Raw genomic sequence first — 20,190 nt, forward strand, 5'->3', positions numbered from 1 at the left:
TAATTTGGTTTAGGCATTATTAATTGATTTCATCCAAACGTACTTGACAAGTCAAAAGTAAAATGTTCAGCATCTTGTAAATGAAAAATCCGTATGATTTGCAGAAGTCCCCTTCATATGGACATGGAAGTTTTCCTCTGAAGTGGGAGATCAGATGCCTTGGAATTCTTATGTGAGTCTGCACTAAGCCTGAGATTCTTGAAAGAGGTAAGTGCCTCTTTCAACCCTTTGAGCTCACCTGACAGGGTTTGGGTTGCACTCTGTTACTTGCATGGCTGTGTAGACTGTAACTAAGGCAATCTGAATTTGCTGGCAGATGGGTACAGGAGCTGTTCCAGTTACAAATTTTACAGTTAGAAAAATTGTTACAAATCCAGTTAAAAGTTTTACTTGCTGTTTTTCTAAAACACTACTGACCTATAATAAATAAAATAGGAGCTATTTTATTAGTTTGAATGAGTTCCATATTCATACGCATCCAATATATGATGAGGTACACATACGATCAACAACAGACAAAAAGTAAAAAACCCAAACCTTTGATAGACAGCTGCAAAACAGCTAGTCCAAATTGGTCACGGTAATAGTGGTTGTGATTTTAGAATTTTAGAACAATCTGAGATTGTTATCATTCTATCTAAATGTCTTCATTATTACCAACGGTGGTGCGAAAAGGTTCAGAAAGATGACCTGGAGCTATATGTATACAACATAAGCAATATACATGTTGCAACGTATGTTAGATTTGTGTTCCAGAACTCATACGTTTTTAACTTTTTTTTTGCAAAGCGTAAAAAAATTATAATGTAAAATAAAGTAACGTTAATTCCAGTACAGCAAAGCCAAACTCTTGCACTTCACCCTTCACTTCAGTCCCTTTGTGATTTTTCTAGGCAGGGAAAACTTTTTGCCCCTCAGAATGTGTTATATAAACGTTCATTTTATTAATATGACCTCAATGATCAAGATGACCTTGGAACTTTTTGATTATTATTTTTATTTCCTTTGTAAGGTCTAACTGGCAGGACTTTCCCCTTTCTCCCTACATTTCCTGACATCTCAGCTCATGGGAAATGCTGTCTTGGGGCACACACACATCAAATAACAGTGCAGAGGTGCATGGAGTACTGAGGCTAAACCACGTGCTTGTTTTGAGTGCGCAGTATCCATCTGTGGCTTGAATGCAGGAAGGGTCTGGTCAAAAAGTAAGCTAAGGAGTTCTCAGGTTGTGTTCTGCGAGTGCAGGGAGGTCTCAAAAGTTGCCAGACGACACCGATTCCTTTGTTTTCTTATTTAATCTAGCTGGGCGCTGGACTTGGCCGTTTCCATAGCCCTCGCTTAAGCCAGCGCCAGCAGGCACCTCGCATCCCGCGCCCCGCCGGCGCACACGCGGGACCGCAGGCCGGGACGGCGGCTTTCGCCGGCCAGCGGCTGTGCTGTGCCCGCCGCCCGCCCCCCTGGGCAGCCCAGCCCAGCCCGCCCCGCCTCCGCTCCCGCCCCGCCGCAGGCGCGCAGGGAGCCCCGCGGGCCGCCCTGAAAGGCCGCCGCCACTACCTCTCCGCCAGGCCTGAGGAGAGGGAGGGTCGGGGCAGCGCCGCGCTCCCGCTGCACTCCGACGGCGGCTGCCGGTACGTGAGGGCGGGCGGGCTGGGGCCGCGGCCCGGGACCTCTCCCGCGGGGTGGCAGGGCAGGCTGGGCCGCGGCGGAGCGAGGCGGTTCCGGGCTCGGAGCTTCCTCCCGCCGAGCCCGGCGCCCTCTTCCTCCCAGAGCGTGCGCGCTCGGCGCAGGCACCGTTCGGCTGAACGTGGCCGACGGAGCGCTGGGCGGTGGCGGGAAACGCGCCTCACGCTGCGGTTTGCCCCTGCGTGCGGGTGGGGGGCAGCGGGGCCCTGCCCGCCCCCTCCCCGCCCGCCGCCTTGAGGCCTGTGTGGCGGCTCAGCCCGTTCCCCCTCTCCTGATGGAGCGCTTCTGGGTCGCAATCTCGCCGCAGGAGAGGAGGAGGCGAGCCGCAGGTGGGGGCGGGCCGTGCGCGGGTGGCCCGGCGGCAGCGCGGCGCGGAGGCAGCGCCGGCGGTGCGGGCAGAGGCAGGAGGTGAGGTGGGCCGCTGCTGGTACCCCTGTGACAGGGATGTTGTTCTGCCCGCAGCATGGCGCACGCAAACTGAGGTGACTCTGGCAGACAGGTGGAAAACACCCTATACCGCACAAGCAGCGCTCTTAGCACCCAGTTAGTTACATCTTTAATGCTTCTGCTTGGGGAGTGGCAGGCGTCCACGTTTTCTCCTTTGCGGAAGACTTCCTGGCTCACTGTAATACAGCCTTGAAAATGCTTATTGTGTTTCAACTGATAGGAAATTATTTTAAAGAATTTCTTGTCCTTTTAGTGTATATTTTGCATGGTAAGTAGAACGCTTTAGAAATAGTTCTTTAAGTAGATACAAATTTTCTGGTTTCAATCTATGTATTTGTAAGTTTCAAAAACATCCAACGTTTACTATTGATTTCCTTTTAATAAGATCTTAGAATTAATTCCAATTTAAAATTGCATACAAGTTTGTGGTAAATCACTTGTATCTGCTAAATACCTTCCAGAAAGAGAAATATTTGGAAATTTCTTGCAGACTGTTTTAGATAGAGATACTGGTTCCCAGTCATTAGGATATGGGACGAAAGGTCCACTGCAGCACAAGAAGGGGAAAGGATGTGTTACCTGGGCTTACAAGGAAGTTATTTGAGCCTGAACCTCTTATATTCTCTTTAAGTATCTACTTTATCCTGTGTTCTGGCAGCTTAGCATGTCAGTACTGTGGGGAGTAAATGTGGATTGTTATTGTAACTATTTTTGCCATCAGATGGACATATGAAAATAGAGGAACAGTAAGCAAGACAAAAATACACTAATAAAAAGCCTTTGCTTCATGTTCTATAATACAGTACATGAAATCTTAAAAACAAGTTTAAATATATCAGTATTCTCTTAAAGGTATTTGATGCTGTCTTAGTTCTCTAAAACAGTATTAAGAAAAAACCCGTTAATTTGCAGCTAAGATTCTGGACATGATCATACAAAAAGGTTAAAAATTTGTGCTGTTTTTCAAGCTGTACTTTACTATCATGTCATTAGAGGGGAAATGCTTTTTTTTCTCTCTTTAAACTAGGTAGTTTGTATAGTTCAATAATTCTGATAATGCTGTATTGTGGCTTCTGCTTAGAAGCTGTTGGTGGAACAGTCAGTCACTTCTGCTTTTGATTATTGTCAGTGTATCTGATTTCCTCCATCTAGATGCATCTACATGACAAAAGGGAACAGAAAAAGTATTTTTAATTAACTGGAAAATCTGTGGGGTAAAAAAATTGTCAAATGGTCTGGTAAATGTGGTTAATTTAGTACTTGAGACTTTGTGGAAGATTACTAGAGTGTGATTTAACGGTGGCTTGACCAAACTGATGTGTATTTTAGCTTATTTAATACACATTATAAAATCTCATAAGAAGTCCCAGCTACTTCTAAAAGCATGTGGCTGCATACTAAGAGGGAAAAGCCAAAAATACTTTTTATGGCGATTACATGGAATAAATAATGTCACACGACTTTTCTCAGTGATAAAATGGAATAAATTTTTTCTACAGACAACTATCGTATGGAACAAATAGAAGCAATAAAAGCAATCTCTGAAAAGGGACTGTAAAGCAAATTGTTATTATAAAAGGTACTTAACACATAATATCTAGAAAATTTGTACCTTTTATTTTTGTATGCTTTCATTTTGCATAGGGAAGAAAACATTTCGTATTATAACAGATCATAAATTAATATGACTTAATTTTAGCTTTCCTTTTATCTGCCCCAGTGTCAGCGACGGCAGTGTAGTACAATATGTTATGTGGCTTTTTATTCTCTGAAGCTGATTGTGCAGAGGTCAAAAGAAATCCAGTTATACCCAATTTTGTGGAATGATTTCAGTACCTTACATAGACTGCTCAAATAAGAAGGTTTTTTCTTTCTCAGTAGGCCTAGTGCATGCTGTTGCCATCGCCTTGATAACGTTACGCTGATGGAATAATGCCTGCAGTTGGAAGAGCGTTCAGGTTTGCTGAAGGTATGGTATGTTGATAATTTTTGTTGTTATTGATTATATCTTCTAAAGCAAGACTTTTAGACTTTTCCATGATCTCTGAGTTAAGGGAATTTGATGGGTCTTTTTTGGTGCACTACAACATTTACTGCCAGTGGTTTGTGTTCTGCAGCTTGGAAAAAGTTTTGTAGGTTGTAGAATACATAGTTGTAAGCACTGTGTACAAGTTGGGGGATATATTACGAAAACAAATTAATACTTACCAAATTTCAATAGATAAGTCTGTAGCTTCCACTATAATTTGAGAAATTGCGTTGCTTTTCTTTTGCACAGTGGGTGATTTCAACTGATGTGTTGTGACTGATCAGTATCCTATATTAAAAAAGTGGTCAACCTTCCTGACTAGAAGCCATATACCAAAATCTTCATGTGTTTACAAGACATAGACCACATACTAAAGAGAGCAGAGTGGAAAGGAAACTCTGGGAGAGGCTCATAGACAGGATACAGTCGATATCACCGTGGGATGGATGCATACATAGAGCCAGAGGAATCCAGTGATGCCAGCTCAGGAGCTCTTGCCATCTCACTTCCTTTCACCACCAGCTGTTGTATTTTCTGGCGGTTTCCAGACCTTAGTTTGGGTTTATGGAGTGGCCTTGTGAGAGCAAGCCTCACTTGACTTAGTCATGTAGCACCTGCATGTTAAAAAGCTTCTCAGTAGTAGCATGATAGCACGTGTGCCTTTTAAAGGCAGGTTTCTGAATTTGAAAACTTACCAAGTGTACTAACTTTTCTTAGTACTTGTGAGCATGTTAGTGTTCATTGTTAGGAGCTTCTCTGAGAAGAATCCAGGCTGTAGGTTCTTCTCAAGCTTACCTTACTCAGAACACTAAAAGGTAGAGACACTGATTTTTGGCTAGTTATGACTGTGCTGAACTGCTTTAATTCTATCTCATTACAGGTACCTCAGAATTGAATTCTTATTAATACAGTGACCATACAGGATGAAAGAAGAATGATCTGTTCTTCAAATACTTGAGTTTGTCCTTTGTAACAACGTGTTTTACTGTGAGAAGTGAAAGAAGAATCTTTCTGGACAGTTTAAAGATACTGGTAGGCATAGCAAAATGCTTTGCTTGAGGCAGGTTTACTTGTTTACTCTGAGACATTACCAAGCTCGGACTCTGAGTAGTGATCTGCTTTTGAGCCAGATAAATAGCTGCACCCATGAAGATGAAGTGTTCAGCCTTGTTGGAAGGAACAAGGCCAGGCTTTCTGAGAAACATGTGGGAATTGCATTAAACATGCTGTGGCAATTGCAAAAGAAGAGGCCGCTTCTCTTAAGGACTAGTGACTATGTAAGAAATCACTCCCAGTTTCTTACTCTTTGCATTTTAGCAGAAAACAAGGTGGAACAGATGGAAGATGAGGCCGTAGTGGACACCCTATATAGTATTCTGAGGTAAGCAGTGTTATGCTGAATTCCGCATCTGTATGTTTTGTATTTGTTAATAAAAAAAGATGAAATTTTGGCTACAAAGCCATCATATAAGGAGATTGGGAAATTACCCTGTCCCAGCTTCCGTACTCTTTACTGTGTGACACGGACAAGTTAACGTCCTGTGCCTCAGTTTTTGAGATGTGGGCAGAACTGATCTGTTTTGCACTCCCAGTAAATGGAGTTATGATTATTAATGCACAAATGTTTATAATCTGTTTGAATGGAGGGAGTGATAGGAAAGTAAAACATGATAAATAATGAAAGGGCATGTGTCTTATTTCTTTATAACTTTTGAAGCAAACTTCAAACTATTATGTCTTTCTTCTGAAGGCTCAATGTTGAACACCATGATTCTCTAGCAGAAGTGCTTGTTACAGAAGCATGGAAAAGATTGGAAAGGCAAGTACTGTACTACTGTGTTTTGTGAAAAGTATAAGTTGCAAGTATGGTTTACTTCATGTGAGGCTACACAGAGTTCTTAAAGTATTTATGAGATGTTTTAAACATGTGAATATTTTAAATGACAATTGTATTTTTGAAGGTTTTGGAAATTATTTTTATACATATGGAGGCTTTGAGTATTGATGGACTTTGCTACACAAATGCTTGAGAGATTCAGATACAGGGACCAACACTTAAGATTTTGAAATATATTGTCTGTGTAGCTTTATGTGTTTGAAGTAGATTGCAGGTTTTAATATTTACAGTTTTATCTTAGAGCTTGCTGTCCAGCTCTTGAATGATTGTTGGAACTCTGCTCATCTCAATTTTAGTAAAAACCTTTTCTATTAAAACATCAACATTTTCCCTTTGTGGGGTTGGTGGTTGTTGTTTTTTGTTGGGTTTTGATTCTTTTTTTTTGATATTGTAATTTTCTTTCTTTAATCTCAAGTTAATGGCAGAAGCTAGTGTCAGTCTTGGCACCAGCATCACTGAATTGCCTCTCCCAGCTTAACACCTGGGGCATCTTGACAAATTCAGTGTAGCTTGAACTCAAAATGACATTCAGATAACAAAGTGCTTACATTCATTTTAGCTATTTCACATCATTGCTTGAGAACGTAATCTTTATAGTCATGCTGATCTGGTTAAATGAAAAACTTCCAATTTTGTACAGCTCTGTATGCACAATATGCTTTCATATAAAATAACCTAGGTGTTTTGGCTAAGTCCAAGGTATCACTATAAGTGATGAAATAGGAAATGCTTAGATATTTTGCTTTCTTGTTTGTGAATTTGAATATAATCTTGTCTTTTATATAATTGTCGAAGTAGATTTTTGTCTTTAGTTATTCACTGGAAATAAAAGGTAAATATTCTGTCTGTCTGTCTTTGATGCCTTGACAGGCTTAGTCTGCCAGCTCTGTCTAAATTTGCACTGTGTTTATACAAGCAACGCAGACATCTCAGTCCCGTAATTGGCAAAGTAGCTCATATTGTGGACATGAAACTGGATTCTATACAGGATATAAGGTAAGTGTCAGGACGAAACTGAGTAGCTGGAGAAGCAATATGTCACAATTCCTGGGCTGCCTTTGTTGAATGCTTTCCCTTTTTCTCAACTGGAGGTTGTTTTTTTCCAGTTTGGGGTTTGTGGGAAAGAGGTGATTTGTATTCGTGCATTGATTTTCATGGACAGGTCTGCTTAGGTGAATGCATTTTCCCAATGATGTTGTGAAGAATTTCTTTATAACCAATTTAAACACTTAATTAAAACTAATGTTCTACTTACAGTGGTAAAAACGGTGGATACTGCTTTATCCTGATTCTAAATTTTACACGGACTTTTTTGAGAATTTAGAGGCTCTTGACTCACCAGAAGATGTTTTTCTTCCTTGAGATTGATAGTTTCTCTACTATGACATGGATTTAGTTTTCATGCTATTGTGAATAGCAATAAGGAGTCTTAAAGCAATGTTATTTATCTTCAGGGCATTTTTTTTTATCAAGGTGAATTAATCAGTTCTCTTGCGAGCATGTCTAGTGCATTACCCTAATATTAAAATTACTTAAACCCTGGCCCTAGTCAAAGAAGTGCAAGCTGCTTTTTCTTGCCTGTTCCCCCTGGGCCATTATAGCAAAAGCTGCTCTTCCCTTTTTCTGCTTTATAGAGCACCAGCAGTCCCAACGCTTATTTTTGTGGATGTGAGGAGCCTGCTTATGAAACTCATTGAATGGGACTGCATTTCTTTACAGAACTGACTCTCCCTGTGGTTGTAAGTTTTATTCCCTTAGGAGAGGATTCTTTAGGAGTGACGATGACTCTTCTCATTCTGTCACTTGAGAATTGTTTGGGTTTCTTTAGTTTCCATTGAACGTTAAAGATCTTATTGCAAATTTGAATCAGGCAAGTCAGGGTCGTGCCTTAGGCAAACACTTTCATCGCATACATCTTTGTAGAGATAGCTGAAAGATCTCAGTCGTTTCAGAAATTCACTGAAAGCAGAATTTTGACTTTAGTAGGAGAAATGTTTTTTGCTCATCTGTTTTTTCTGCATTAGATTTAAAATTCCTTTTTACGCAGAGGTCAGTAACACCCTGACTAATGCTCCTTTCTTTGCATAGTTTATTTAAGAAATCTAAAATTTATTACTTATCATGTTCAATGTCTAAGTGTAAAATCTTTTGAATTTTTTAGGATCTTGTCAGTTTTGATGATCAGCATCTCTGATGTTATCTCACAGAGTTTTCAAGGTCGATTACTACACAAGGCTGAACAGCTCTTGGAAGAAAAGGATGAAGTCCACGTCAACTATGCCAAAAGAATACTACAGTTTCTTCAAAATGTTAAACTGACGTATCATCCATTGGTAGAAAAATGCAACAAGATTTTCCTTAAAAGTGCCTCCCATCTTGATATACACGGTATTAGTCTCATTTTTGGACTGTACGAGCAGATGGGTTTTGACAATGCTGAATTCCGCTTGGTTGCTAAACAGCTGCTGACTGAAACTATAGATGATTATTATGATCCTGAAACCTTTGCAAAATTATTTTTTACTCTTGGGCCTATGGCAGGATCCAAGGTAAGAGAAAGGTAAGTTTATTAACAATTTTGTCTTATTTATGATATATACATAGTCTTGCACAGAAATTCAAAATGTACCGGTGTTCGGAGGCATTTTGGAGCCTATAGGTGAGCTGAGCATTAAGTTTCCTAGTTGTAACTTTGTAGCAATGTGTTATTTCATTATGGAAACACTGCTTAGCAGTTTGTCTTAAAATAGTTGCATAGAAAGCTGGATCTAGTAATCAAGGGATATGTGAATGCTCTTATGCAAGGCATCTTGTAGCTCTGTCTCTTAGACTACAGCTTTACTTTCATAGTGCATGGTAGTAAAAACTTTCTGTCTTTCTCCTGAGAAATATATGCAGTGGTATGTATTGCTCTTTCCTTTTTAAGACTAGCAGTAGCTGAAACAGCCTGAGTCTTGTCCTGTCCCAGTTTGCTGTAATCCTGTTCTGTACGAAAGGTCATCAGCAGGGAACACTTCAGCATTTTTTTAACAATTAGAGCATAGTATTGTGTGGCAGATTTTTCTCTGCCTGTTTTTCTTGTGCTACAAAACCTTATTTGGGGGTGCTATTAGTCACGGGTCTCTCAAAGTCTGCAGTTTTAGGCAGAATTTGCTGTATTAATTACAATTAGTCATGTTTTCACACTTTTCTTCATGAATGTTTGCCTCTATTGAGAGATCTGGATATACTGCAAGCCTGTGTTGGTTTTGCCATAGCCAACTTAGTTCCAAAAGCTTTTCCTAGATTTTTAAAAAATTTATTTTATTTTTGGTAAAAATCAGTGTGAGGCAGAAGTCATTAGCTTTATTTGCCCCAGAACCAATTCAACTCATGTTTGATTCTGTTATCTGTAGCTTGCTGATTGATAGTGAATTGTTTAGTGTCTTAGTGTACCTTCCCTACTTCTTGTCTACATTCAGAATTGTTGGACTCACTAGTTTCTAGTGTCAGAGCAGTATGTACTGATCTAACACACTCATGTCTCTCTAACTGTGCCATACAGATCAACTGTTTAGAAGAAGGGTCCACAGAACAAAGGTCTCTAGTTTAGAGGAATTTGTTTTCCTGTATTTCCTGAAGTAGTCTATTGGTTCTTTCCTTCCTAAACAAAGAAAATGGCTGCAATCTTTGGAGATTTTTCAACTGTTTTTCTTTGGAAAATATATGTTTTTCTTTTCCTCTTTAGGTTGCTAGTAACTGCAGTGCACATGGCAGAAGAATTTAGCAGTCGTCAAGTATTGTTAATACTGAAGACTATGCAGAAAATGAAATGCAGAAATTCTCATCTACTCAAAAAGTAATTTTTCTGATACTACTAAGAAGTTGTATTCTCTAGGTAAACAACTTCCATTTAGTATGGAAAATTATATAATATCCAGTAAGTTGGGAGTGGAAAGTGCGTCACTTGCACACGAACGCATATGCACTATATCTAATTAGCTACTACAGATTTTAGAATAGCACAGCTTGACCCAGAAGTAATTGAGGCAATTTAGGAGTTTCATAGAAGGGCATTTCAACGCTACAAAGTTAACATAATATAATTTTTGGCTTATTTACAAATATGTCATACTGTTTGAGTAAACTTATCTCTAACAATTACTGTAAACTGGTGAGACAAATGAGAATATACTAAGTTGCAGAGAATGTGTCCTATCTAGGAGATCCTGTTACTTATGTGAATCGTTTCTTCAAAATTTATTGTGCCCTACTTTGAACTATTAAATCTTGTGCCTTTAAGAACCTGGGCCAGATTTTCTGCAGTTGTAAAGTGAATGTTGTTTATAGGGAGAGGTAATATCTTTTGTACAATGATGGGAAAAGCAGTTGAGGTTTTGGGCACAGAAGATGTAGCATCAGATATGTCACCGATGCAGCAGAGTTAAATGCAGGTTGTGAGCAGTAACTGTGGATTGAATGTAGTTGTATGAACCAAATAGAGCCTTGGAAGAAAAAGGACAAATAGTACTGTGGAGCAGAGTGGTAATAAAGGGAAGATCAGGTGAATTCATGCTTTTTCTCCTTGAATCTCACTGTCTAAAGAAGGTCTTAAGGTATTATTTTTCCCTATAAATTAGCCCCCTCTTGCAGCCTTAGACCAACATAGCTGTAGCAACCACTATTATATTGTGAGTACAGTGGTGCTGAACCTGGTGGTGCTGTTCTACTTTATCTCATTCTCAGTCCACTCTAAATTTAACTGATTGTAAAATCTGCAACAGAAATTATTAAAGTATCTGGTTTGCTGTGATAAGGGCTTTAATTTTGCAATTCACTAAGTGGAGAAAGCCTGCTGTGTCTTAGTGGAACACTGTCAGAACTGGGGTGGAGAGGAGTGCAGGTGTGTGCAACCTTCCACCTGGGTACTGTGCTCCACAGGACACCTCTTCTTCATGTGGGATGTTGGGTTTTGCAGTATCTTCTGTATTAGCATAATACCATGTCATCTTTTTCTCTGTATTAGAATGGCTTCTGTTCTGCACAAACACTTGGATAGCTATCATCTATTGCAGTTGGTGAAGTTAACGCAGTACTTGGTGGCCTTGCGTTACCACAATCTGGAGCTGTTTGCCAAACTAAAAATGTTACTATTTGGGTAAGTGTGTATTCTTGGAAATGTAGCTATTTAAGTATTAAACAGTTGGCTACTTAGCTTGTTACTTAAAATGTTAAGATGTTAAATTGTTCTGTTTCCATAAAGTATGAAGAAGTAACAAACTGTTAAAAGTACTTGATTCTATTAAACACGTAAATCAGACGATAGGAAGCGGATATTGACTTGACTGTAGACCCAATGCTATCTGCTAATAGATATGATGTCTTTTAAAAATCAATTTTTTGGCCCCTTGCTCCTTGGCCACTGCAATATATTGACACTGAACAGGAAATTTTGATTGGTACTTTATAGGAAGGGTAGGTATTAATGTCTTTGATGTTTGGAGGAACAAGTAATGAAAAATATACAGTAGGGATGCCATGGTTGGGACAAGTGAAAGTGTGAAGCAGTACTCTTCCTTTGATTGAAGAACTGTCTAGTTAGGCTTGTACAGTCACACCATAGAGAGGGAAACCATTTCTGGAGTTGTGGGAGAAGAGATCTGCCACTGTTGCTTCCATTGCTCAGCCTCTATAGGAATGCAGTGGCCTAGCTGTACATGTTTTTTGTGGATGATGCCTTCACATTCCTCCAGCACCTGAGAACCTGATGCTCCCCAGGACAGAAATCACAGAAATTATCCAGGCCCAGAATCCCACAGACTCGGTTAACAAAGGTGGACCTTCTCCCCTTACTAAGAGCTTCTGTGTTTATCAGTAACACTTGAAGCCTCACCAGCTGACTGAGATGCTCCCTGTCTTCTTCCCTTTTTTCAGTTTTGAAAAAAATAGAAGGAAGAAGTTAATATCAATGAAAAAAGATGGTAGTCACTAACTGTGATTTTCTACTATGTCATTAATATTCTACTTATTTTATATTTGATGTGCAGCTTTTGACTTTTAAAATACAATTTTCATGCATGTAATTTATTTGTTTTTTTTTTAATATTTGCACTTTGTCAGTACTGATAGTCTGTTTTTATTTCTGTCTCCCAGTTTTTTAAAATCTAGTGTCATACCTGCTGATACTGCTGCAATAATTCGTGTTCTGGCCATGCTTCCTTCCTTTCAAGTGGAGGAAATCATTATAAACAAAGCAGCAGCAGTTCTGCCTCAATGCAGGCTCCATCATTTGAATTGCATTGCTACAGCTCTTGTCAAATGGAATCATTATGATCAGTTGCACCGGCAAAACAGTTCTGAGCTATGTGCAAAGCTTCTGCAAAAACTAAGTGACTGTGGATTTCAGAGGCTTCAGAAAGCCAACAACTTAAATCTTCTGTTGGAAGAACTTACGCATGTGAATGGAGAGTGGTTTGAAGAAGTCCTCAGTGAGGAAATTATGGCCATATGTCAACGCTTGATAGACCAAATCACATGGGCAAATGTATTTCAGTTGTCTTTTTTTCTCATAAAAACAAACCACTGTTGTCCTTCATTACTTGACAGAATAGCTTCTGTGACTGTTGAAAATATAGACAAGGTATTACAATTTTTCTTTCTATCTACTGTAAGTTATTTAGTAAGAAAGGACAGGTTAGTAGTTAATGTGTTTCAGAGCACAATCCACACAATGTTTCTAAGTTTTCTTCAGTGTACCTCATTTGGAGCTCCTCTTTTTCTATGTTCACTCAAAGCTGTTTGGCTTCTGTGTATATTATTTTGCACTTACTTCTCTTTAATTTTTCTTTCTTATTTTATTTTTCAGTCAGTTAGTGTTAGGTCAGCCGTAATCTTTGCATTCAGCTTTACACTTGACCATCTTAAATAATTTTTTTAACCTCTTTACAAATAGTCACATCACACAGTGTGTATTTTTACATTACTCATTCTTGTGGGGATTTCCCCAATAGCCTGTAATTTTGGTCAAAATTACTGTTTTCTTGCTATCTTTTTTTTTTTTTTTTTCCCCTTCTTCTCAATCTGGTATTTATACAGATCTTTGATTTTATTCTATGACAGTTCAGTTTCTTTAAGAGCTTTTAATGGGAAACCTTTTTAAAAGCTTCTTAAAGTCTAAATATACAGAAACACTTTGATCATCTACATGAAACAGATTTTAAGTTTTAGCCATAGCTGCAAATGTAATGATTTCTGCATTTTATTTTTTTAATATTTTTCTCCAGGAAAAGTTGATCAAAAAAACCCCATAGAAAATAGCACATCTAGTCTTAAATCTCCCAATTCTGAATGAACTGTAAAACCGTTTTTTATTGTAAAGCAATATTAGGATGTTTTGCATTGACTTAATTTAGGATGTCTTTTTTTTCCAGATCCACCCCTTTGAAATCTATTTTATTCTCTTCCTTTTTTCTGCTCTGAATTATGACCCTCCTGCCACTGAAGAGTTCTTTGAAAGTTGTATCCAACATCTTACTTCTAACTTGAGTAAGCAAAGATTTTCTGATACCAAATAAATGAGTATCACTGGAAGATACTGTTTGTACTGAATGAAAATGGGAATAGAATAGCATTTTTTTAAGCAAAGAAAAAATTGTGTGTGTTACTCCTAATACTCTGCCTACTGGGGTTAAACCACAACAAAGATTCAGTGTGTGCTTCTGTTGCGTTTTCTAGCTTCATTTCACCCTTTAAAAATTACTGTTGATATGGGACTAGGAAGGTATCTTGAGCGTAGTAAAAAGCAAGTGCAAATTGTGATTAATTCACTGTGCTGTTATTGGATAGAATTGTTGTGGCGTTCCCCAAGGAATCCTCATTTGGGGACAGGATATACTTTGTGATTTATCACAAAGAAATGGCTAAATTGTAGAGGAAATGTGTAGAGACTTTTTTTTTTTTTTAATTGATGATACAGCCTCACAGAACTGTGAAAATTTGCTGGCTACTGAAATATTGTGGAGTTACCTTTTTTTTTTAAGACTAACTAGTTTCCTCCTGCAAAGACCTGGCAAGAGTTACCTTATGCCTTGGTGCAGTTAGCAGAGGTAGTCGTTAATCCCACCTGGGTGTTCATTTAGTACATTAAGAAAGAAACATGGATGATTTGGGAGGGCATTGCAAATCCTTTCAACTTTGTCATGTGTTAATGTGAACTTCTGTTTGGTTTTTAAAGGTTGTTTTGAAACTCACCACTTGGTGCTGCTTGGTCATGTTTTGGCAGTGGCTGGGTATTTTCCTCCAGTTCTGATAAAGAGGATATTTAATGTTTCTTTCCTAAGTAAATTGGATGCTCAACTTGAAGGTAAATATCTAGTGATCTGTTGAATTTGAGTATGTAGCATTTGGCATAAAATGGAATTGTGGACCTATACATGACTTGAGAAGTAGAATTACTCTTTAAATGATTCAGTTTTCTGGAAAGACTCCTCTATATTATCTAGTCATTATTTGAGTGCCAAAAGGGAAGGAATGAACAAAAATTTGTGCGTTGTTTTATTTAAAAGCGCAGACTTGTATTGCAGATGAGAGAAGCTCGTTTAAAACAAATTTTATAGTCAGCTTACTGTACTCAGTAATTCTTCAACTTTATTAGAAATAAAATTACCTGAGTGTGGTACTTATTACTAGAAATAGTCACAAAGCTCAAGAAATAACGTGGGATTCTTGTCTGCAAGAAATGAGTCCCACCAGTCTCTTCTCTCTAAATAAGAGACTGCATGTTTGACTTTTTCCTTCCTCTCTACCTGTACGTTGTTCACTATCAATGTACTGTTGCCATTTTACCTTCAACCACTTCACTAAAAGATAAATGACACAAGAGAGTTTAAATTGCTGCTTTCTTCTGTCTTGCTGTTGTTCTTAATATTGAGCAAAACTGTTATTTTTCATTTTTTCCTCAGGGATTTTGAGAACCTTTCTAAGATTCTGCAGCATGAATTTTATAAATGCCATACTATACAGATATTTGCATCTGTAGTGAAGAATTCAGAGGTAGCCATTTAGTTCAATGTGTTGGATTTTTCACATTTCAGTTCACACCTTTTTACTTTGTTTAACTCAGTCCTGCCTGATACCCTAAAGCAGAGAGTCCGCTCGCGCCTCATGAAATTGAACAGAGCAGTCTGTCTGGAATGCCCGGAGTTTCACATCCCTTGGTTTCATGAGCGCTACTGCCAACGTGTTTTTCGTAGCAGTAAGTAATTTACGAGAGGAAAATCTGCCCTTGTTACTAGTAATAGTCTGTTTTCAACAATCTGCTAGACGCTTCTTGTAAAACAGTCATGTTGACACTAGTGCACAATAGAAGCTCAGAAAGGCACATCCCACTATCTGCTGAGGATGTGTTCTTGAAAAGTGCAACCGCTTAATAGTGTGACAGAGAGCAAAGCAGTTTTCCCTGTGAGAATTAATGTAATAGAGAAGGGATATTTCTACATAAGAAATAAAATTTAAATACACAGGAACAGTATATATAGCATGGAGGATGGAGAGGCAGGAAGAGGATCATGAGGATTGTCTACTGGAGGAGATGGGTCACTTTGATCCCTGCTTCACTTACAAGACTGAACATTTGACTTAAATTTTTCAAGGTGAGCATTTTTGCTGCCTCCTTTTGAACTCACTGCTGTCTTCTTCCTCAAAAGAATCAAGATCCATCAAGGATGAGAGGTGGAGAAGCAGGCTAGTGGTCAAGTCTAGCAGCTGAGATCTTTCAGAATAGTGATCAGTTCAGAAAATCCAGCTGATGCAAACTCAGTATCTCCTCCACTAATTCTCATGGGGGGAGATCTGCTTTGCTATCTGTCAAACTCAGCTGCTTTCTCTCTGACACTGAAGGTGTTTAATGAAGCAAGGTATTAAACAGTCTGCAACAGACAGAGAAGTGACAGATAGTGGGGTGTGCCTGTGATAGATGTAAAATACGTAAATACCTATTTAACTGTCTTAAGCACAATTAAAAGCAAACAAAATCCAAAGGTAAAAACTGAAACTAAAGTGTTTGTAGTCTGTCAATGGGAAAAATCCTGGGATGGAATGTCTGGATTTGAAATTCCTGCTTAATAGGCACCTGTCAGTTTCCACCCAAAAGATGATCACGTGGTCTCTGAATTATGATTCAATAAAGGCAGGGATCTCTGGAAAAGCTTTAATTCAGTAGGCTGGCTGTCAAAAATGCAGTGTCACAAACTGCAATTTTCAAAACTTTGGCTGTGGAAGTTTTGATGTATGAATTCTTCATTTTGTCTTTGTAGGCAGTAGGCGAATAAATCCACTGCAACAGCATGTTCACAGAATGCTGACAGAGATCTTAGGAGGGAGCAATTATGCAAGAATATCTGTTCTCACACCATACTACTATGAAATAGGTGAGAAGTTAGTCCTCTAAGGATTGTTATGGAGACCCCCAATATCACTATTATCACCAAGATTTGGAAGCCCATGGCATGTGGCCACAAGATATTGCAAAGAAGGAATTGCTGTATAAATACAGTTTCTAAAAAGTTCTGTGTAATATAAATAATGTTGGGTATCTGTAGTTATGGTCATAGCTTAGTTTTTCTAGAGTAAACACTGTACAGATCAAGTTCTTTCACTTTTTCTTGTCAGTAAACAGGTTTGTTGTGTTTTCTCACAGATTTTGAGTGCATTCTGGATGAAAATAAAAAGCCTCTTTCCTATATGGCTCAGAATATACCTTTGGATAATGTGGAGGGACGACATTTGAGACATGACATCAAGGATGAAGGGAGAAAGGCTCTGCCACCGGGAGCTCAGAGGTTAGTACACTGAATTCTTGCACATTAGCTCTTCCAAGCTTCCAAGTTTGGATCAAGTTTAGACCAGGTTTTTGATGCTTATGTCCTCAATGGTTGTTGCAACCCCTGGGCTATTTATTTTTCTGTGCCTTTTTCCAAAGCCACATGAGGTTAAGCCTTCCTACGTGTGCTGGGTTTACACCAGCTGGCAACTGAGCTCCCACCCAGTCAGTTTATTAGTGAAGAGAAGCAAGAAGAAAAAACATAAAAAGGGAAAAGAAAACAATTCATGCAAAGGCAGTCACTCACCACCAGCAGACCAGTGCCAGAGCAATGACTACTTTGGAAAAACTCCCCCCGTTTATTGCTGAGCACAATGTTATATGGTGTGGAATATTGCTTTGGCCAGTTGAGGTGCCAGCTGTGTCCCCTCCCAATGTCTTGCCAATGCCAGGTGCAGAGTGAGAAACAGAGAAGGCCTTGATGCTATGCAAGCACTCTTCAGCAATAGCCAAAATATTGGTGTGTTATCAACACTGTTTTGGTCACCAGTCCAAAACACGGCACCATACGGGCTGCTATGAAGAAAAGTAACTCTGCCCCAGCCAGACCCAGTTCACAAGGGCAGACAGGGCATTCACTGAAATGTGTTTCATAAGATTGGAATACTGTTTTCCTCTGACCTCTTCAAATGTAAGCCTTGAAAGGGCTGGTTAGCTGTTTTTGCCATTTGTACAAAAACAGATGCAGGGAGGAAATACTTTCTCTAAATCATGTGAAGTTCAAGTATCTCTAGATAAATATGAGGAAGATGTTTTGTCTAGTTTCAGGGAGTTGTTTGCTTTTCTTTTTCTATGAATTGTCAAAATTTATCTAGTAATAGTCTTGCTGCAGCTATCAATACTGAACTAGAAATACCACTTTTCACTATCCAGGTAGAACCTGAAAGTAAATGCACATTTTTGTTGTTTGCAGAATTGCTTTGGAATTTCTTGATTCAAAAGCTTTTAGCAAAAATTCACATCACCTGAAAGGAGAACCTGCAGTGAAAAAACGACACCTGGAAATGCTGGGGTACCAGGTAGTTCAGGTGAGCAGTCAGCTATATTTTATATCTGTTCTGAGTTGTATTGATAGTGCAGATTGATACTTTTTCCTTGGAACAGATTTAAAGATAGTTTAATAGTTAAAAGCACCTACTGGATAAGAACAATTTTTGTATTTAGAGGGGAAATTCCAAGCTGTTCTCAAGATGGTGTAAGGACTTCATAGAATTTGCACCTTCTCTGAAAGTGGCTGCAGCAAAACTGAAGTCAAAAGGCCTCAGTCTTACCTTAGTCTAGGCAAACCAGCAATCTCAATGTAGCCTGAGTAAAGGAGAAAAAATGAAACAAAAGTTTCAGTTCAATTCACCGAAGATTTCTACACTAGAAAAAGATTGAACATACCCTCCTCGAGTGATAGGGAGACAGTTACGGCCGCTGCGAGATGGGATATGGATGCTGGCTGTCTGCTGCAGTGATAGTGCTGTGACAGGGAAGACTAGTAGCCAGAGATAATTCGCAGCCTTCGGCATAGGAACATTTGGATAATGGAGGCTCATGAATGCGGATTCTCCTGTATATATTATTACTCACCTACTTTAATTCTAGCTAGGATCCCTCTTCAAGTTTAAGTTTGGTGTTTGTTTTTTTTTTTTAAACAGGATAAACATCCTTTCTCATATTGCCTTGACAGTAAATGTTATGCTACTGATACACCATTCCAGTTTGATACATTAACATTACAAACTATAGTCACCTGGGGTTTTTCTCTTGATTTGGATTTCAAAAGGTGGGAGATGGTGTAATGAAGTTGTCATAGCCTGTACTGCGTGGGCATCTGCTTTACATCTCTGCAACTGTGCTACTTCTTGGAAGCAAACTGATAGCTTACGTGAAGAATCTTACATTGATAAATTAATCTTTTCAGTACTAGAGTAAGCCTAGCTTTTAGAAGGACACAGGTGATCAAATATCTTCAAGTGGAGAACAACAGGTATCAGAGAGCCTTTTCTTTGCTGTAAGATGGTATGTGGCTTATACCAGACAATGTTAACACTCGGTTTGTATGATTCTGTTCTACAGATTCCTCACTTCGAATGGAATTCTATGGTTCTGTCAAAAAAAGGTGAACAGCTAGAATATCTGAGAAAGCATCTGTATGGAATACAGTGATGTCAGACATGTAGTCAAAAGTATTTTTTCATACAAACACTTCATGTACCATTAAACTTCTTGTCATCCTGGAATACATACTTTCAAAAATCTCTTTATCTGTGAGTCAGCTGGACCAAGGCTTGCCATGGGGCATCAGGTGTCAAGAGATTTAATACTCAGTTTGTTGGGGATTGCAAAAGGCAGGTCACAGTGCGCCATGAAGATGTGATAAGGATGCTTAAAATCTCCCATTATCCGGAAGCTATTTAAGTACATGAGTCTGTGACAGTTTTGCCATAAAATTACATTATTATCTCCTAAATAAAGCACAGAGGCTTAGCCAGATATAAAACTGTCCAAAGAAAAAGTTGGAAATACTCTTGACAGTGAGAGAGGAGGCAGCAGATCTACTGGAATAGTCCTCCAGCATGTGATAGAATGAGCAATAGGGATCAAACAGTATCTGTACTGTGAAACCAAGAAACCGAAATGCAGATTTACTAAGAATAGGACTGCTCTGACAGCCATTCTGTTTCCATCTGCAAGAACAGAGGTACTGTGGGTGACTGTGGCGGGGGCGGGTGTTGTGCGGTGAGGAACCTCCAGCTGCTTCTCCTACCCTGTGATGTGGCGTGTGCAGAAGAAGTACGACTTGAGTCTTCTGGAACACCTTCACATACTAGGTAGACTAGTTTTAGAGGTCTGGCAGCCACTCAGACCCTTGAAACACCTGTACTCCAGTTAAATGCAACTTGGAAGGGATACGTGAAAGATTTAGACAAGTAGAAAATAATGCTTATGTCAGACATACATAGGCACTTACTAGCAACTAGATAATTAATGAAATTTATTATTATGGCATTATGCATTGGACTAGCCCTTTCTAATAGAAATAAACCAAAAGTAGACAAACCATCTAACCTGCCTGTTCTGTAAATAAGGCAGTGTACAAAAGAGCAAAATTAGGCTGAAAATTGAGACCAAGACCAAGAAAAGCCTTCAGAGAGTGACAATCACCTTGGTTACTGGTGGTGAAAAGCATTGCTGGTTTATTTATCATGTTTCAAAACCATCTGCCAGTGACCAGGCTTCCTGTGATTGCTCTCAGCCAGGGTTTGTCTCAGGAAGTATAAGATGCTG

General features: G+C 39.0%; 1 protein-coding gene across 7 annotated transcripts; it reads left to right on the forward strand.

The window, feature by feature from the left end:
- Positions 1-1,509: 1,509 nt before the first annotated feature.
- Positions 1,510-19,142, forward strand: FASTKD1 (FAST kinase domains 1). 7 transcript variants are annotated; one of them, XM_068407518.1, is made up of 18 exons: positions 1,510-1,628; positions 4,009-4,099; positions 4,409-4,736; positions 5,040-5,191; positions 5,477-5,540; positions 5,910-5,978; positions 6,927-7,052; positions 8,218-8,616; positions 9,784-9,894; positions 11,062-11,193; positions 12,189-12,675; positions 13,466-13,580; positions 14,269-14,397; positions 15,157-15,288; positions 16,349-16,462; positions 16,732-16,873; positions 17,828-17,942; positions 18,979-19,142. In XM_068407518.1, the coding sequence occupies exons 5-18, from the start codon at positions 5,497-5,499 to the stop codon at positions 19,066-19,068; spliced, it is 2,205 nt and encodes a 734-aa protein (XP_068263619.1). In that variant the 5' UTR covers positions 1,510-1,628; positions 4,009-4,099; positions 4,409-4,736; positions 5,040-5,191; positions 5,477-5,496; the 3' UTR covers positions 19,069-19,142. The 7 variants fall into 7 exon arrangements, with proteins under 7 accessions (XP_068263619.1, XP_068263612.1, XP_068263614.1 ...); XM_068407511.1 differs by having other exon boundaries at positions 5,040-5,540; XM_068407513.1 differs by having other exon boundaries at positions 4,409-4,686; positions 5,040-5,540.
- Positions 19,143-20,190: the final 1,048 nt, after the last annotated feature.

Source organism: Nyctibius grandis, chromosome 9 (genome assembly GCF_013368605.1).
Source record: "Nyctibius grandis isolate bNycGra1 chromosome 9, bNycGra1.pri, whole genome shotgun sequence".
Classification (NCBI taxonomy): Eukaryota; Metazoa; Chordata; class Aves; order Nyctibiiformes; family Nyctibiidae; genus Nyctibius; species Nyctibius grandis.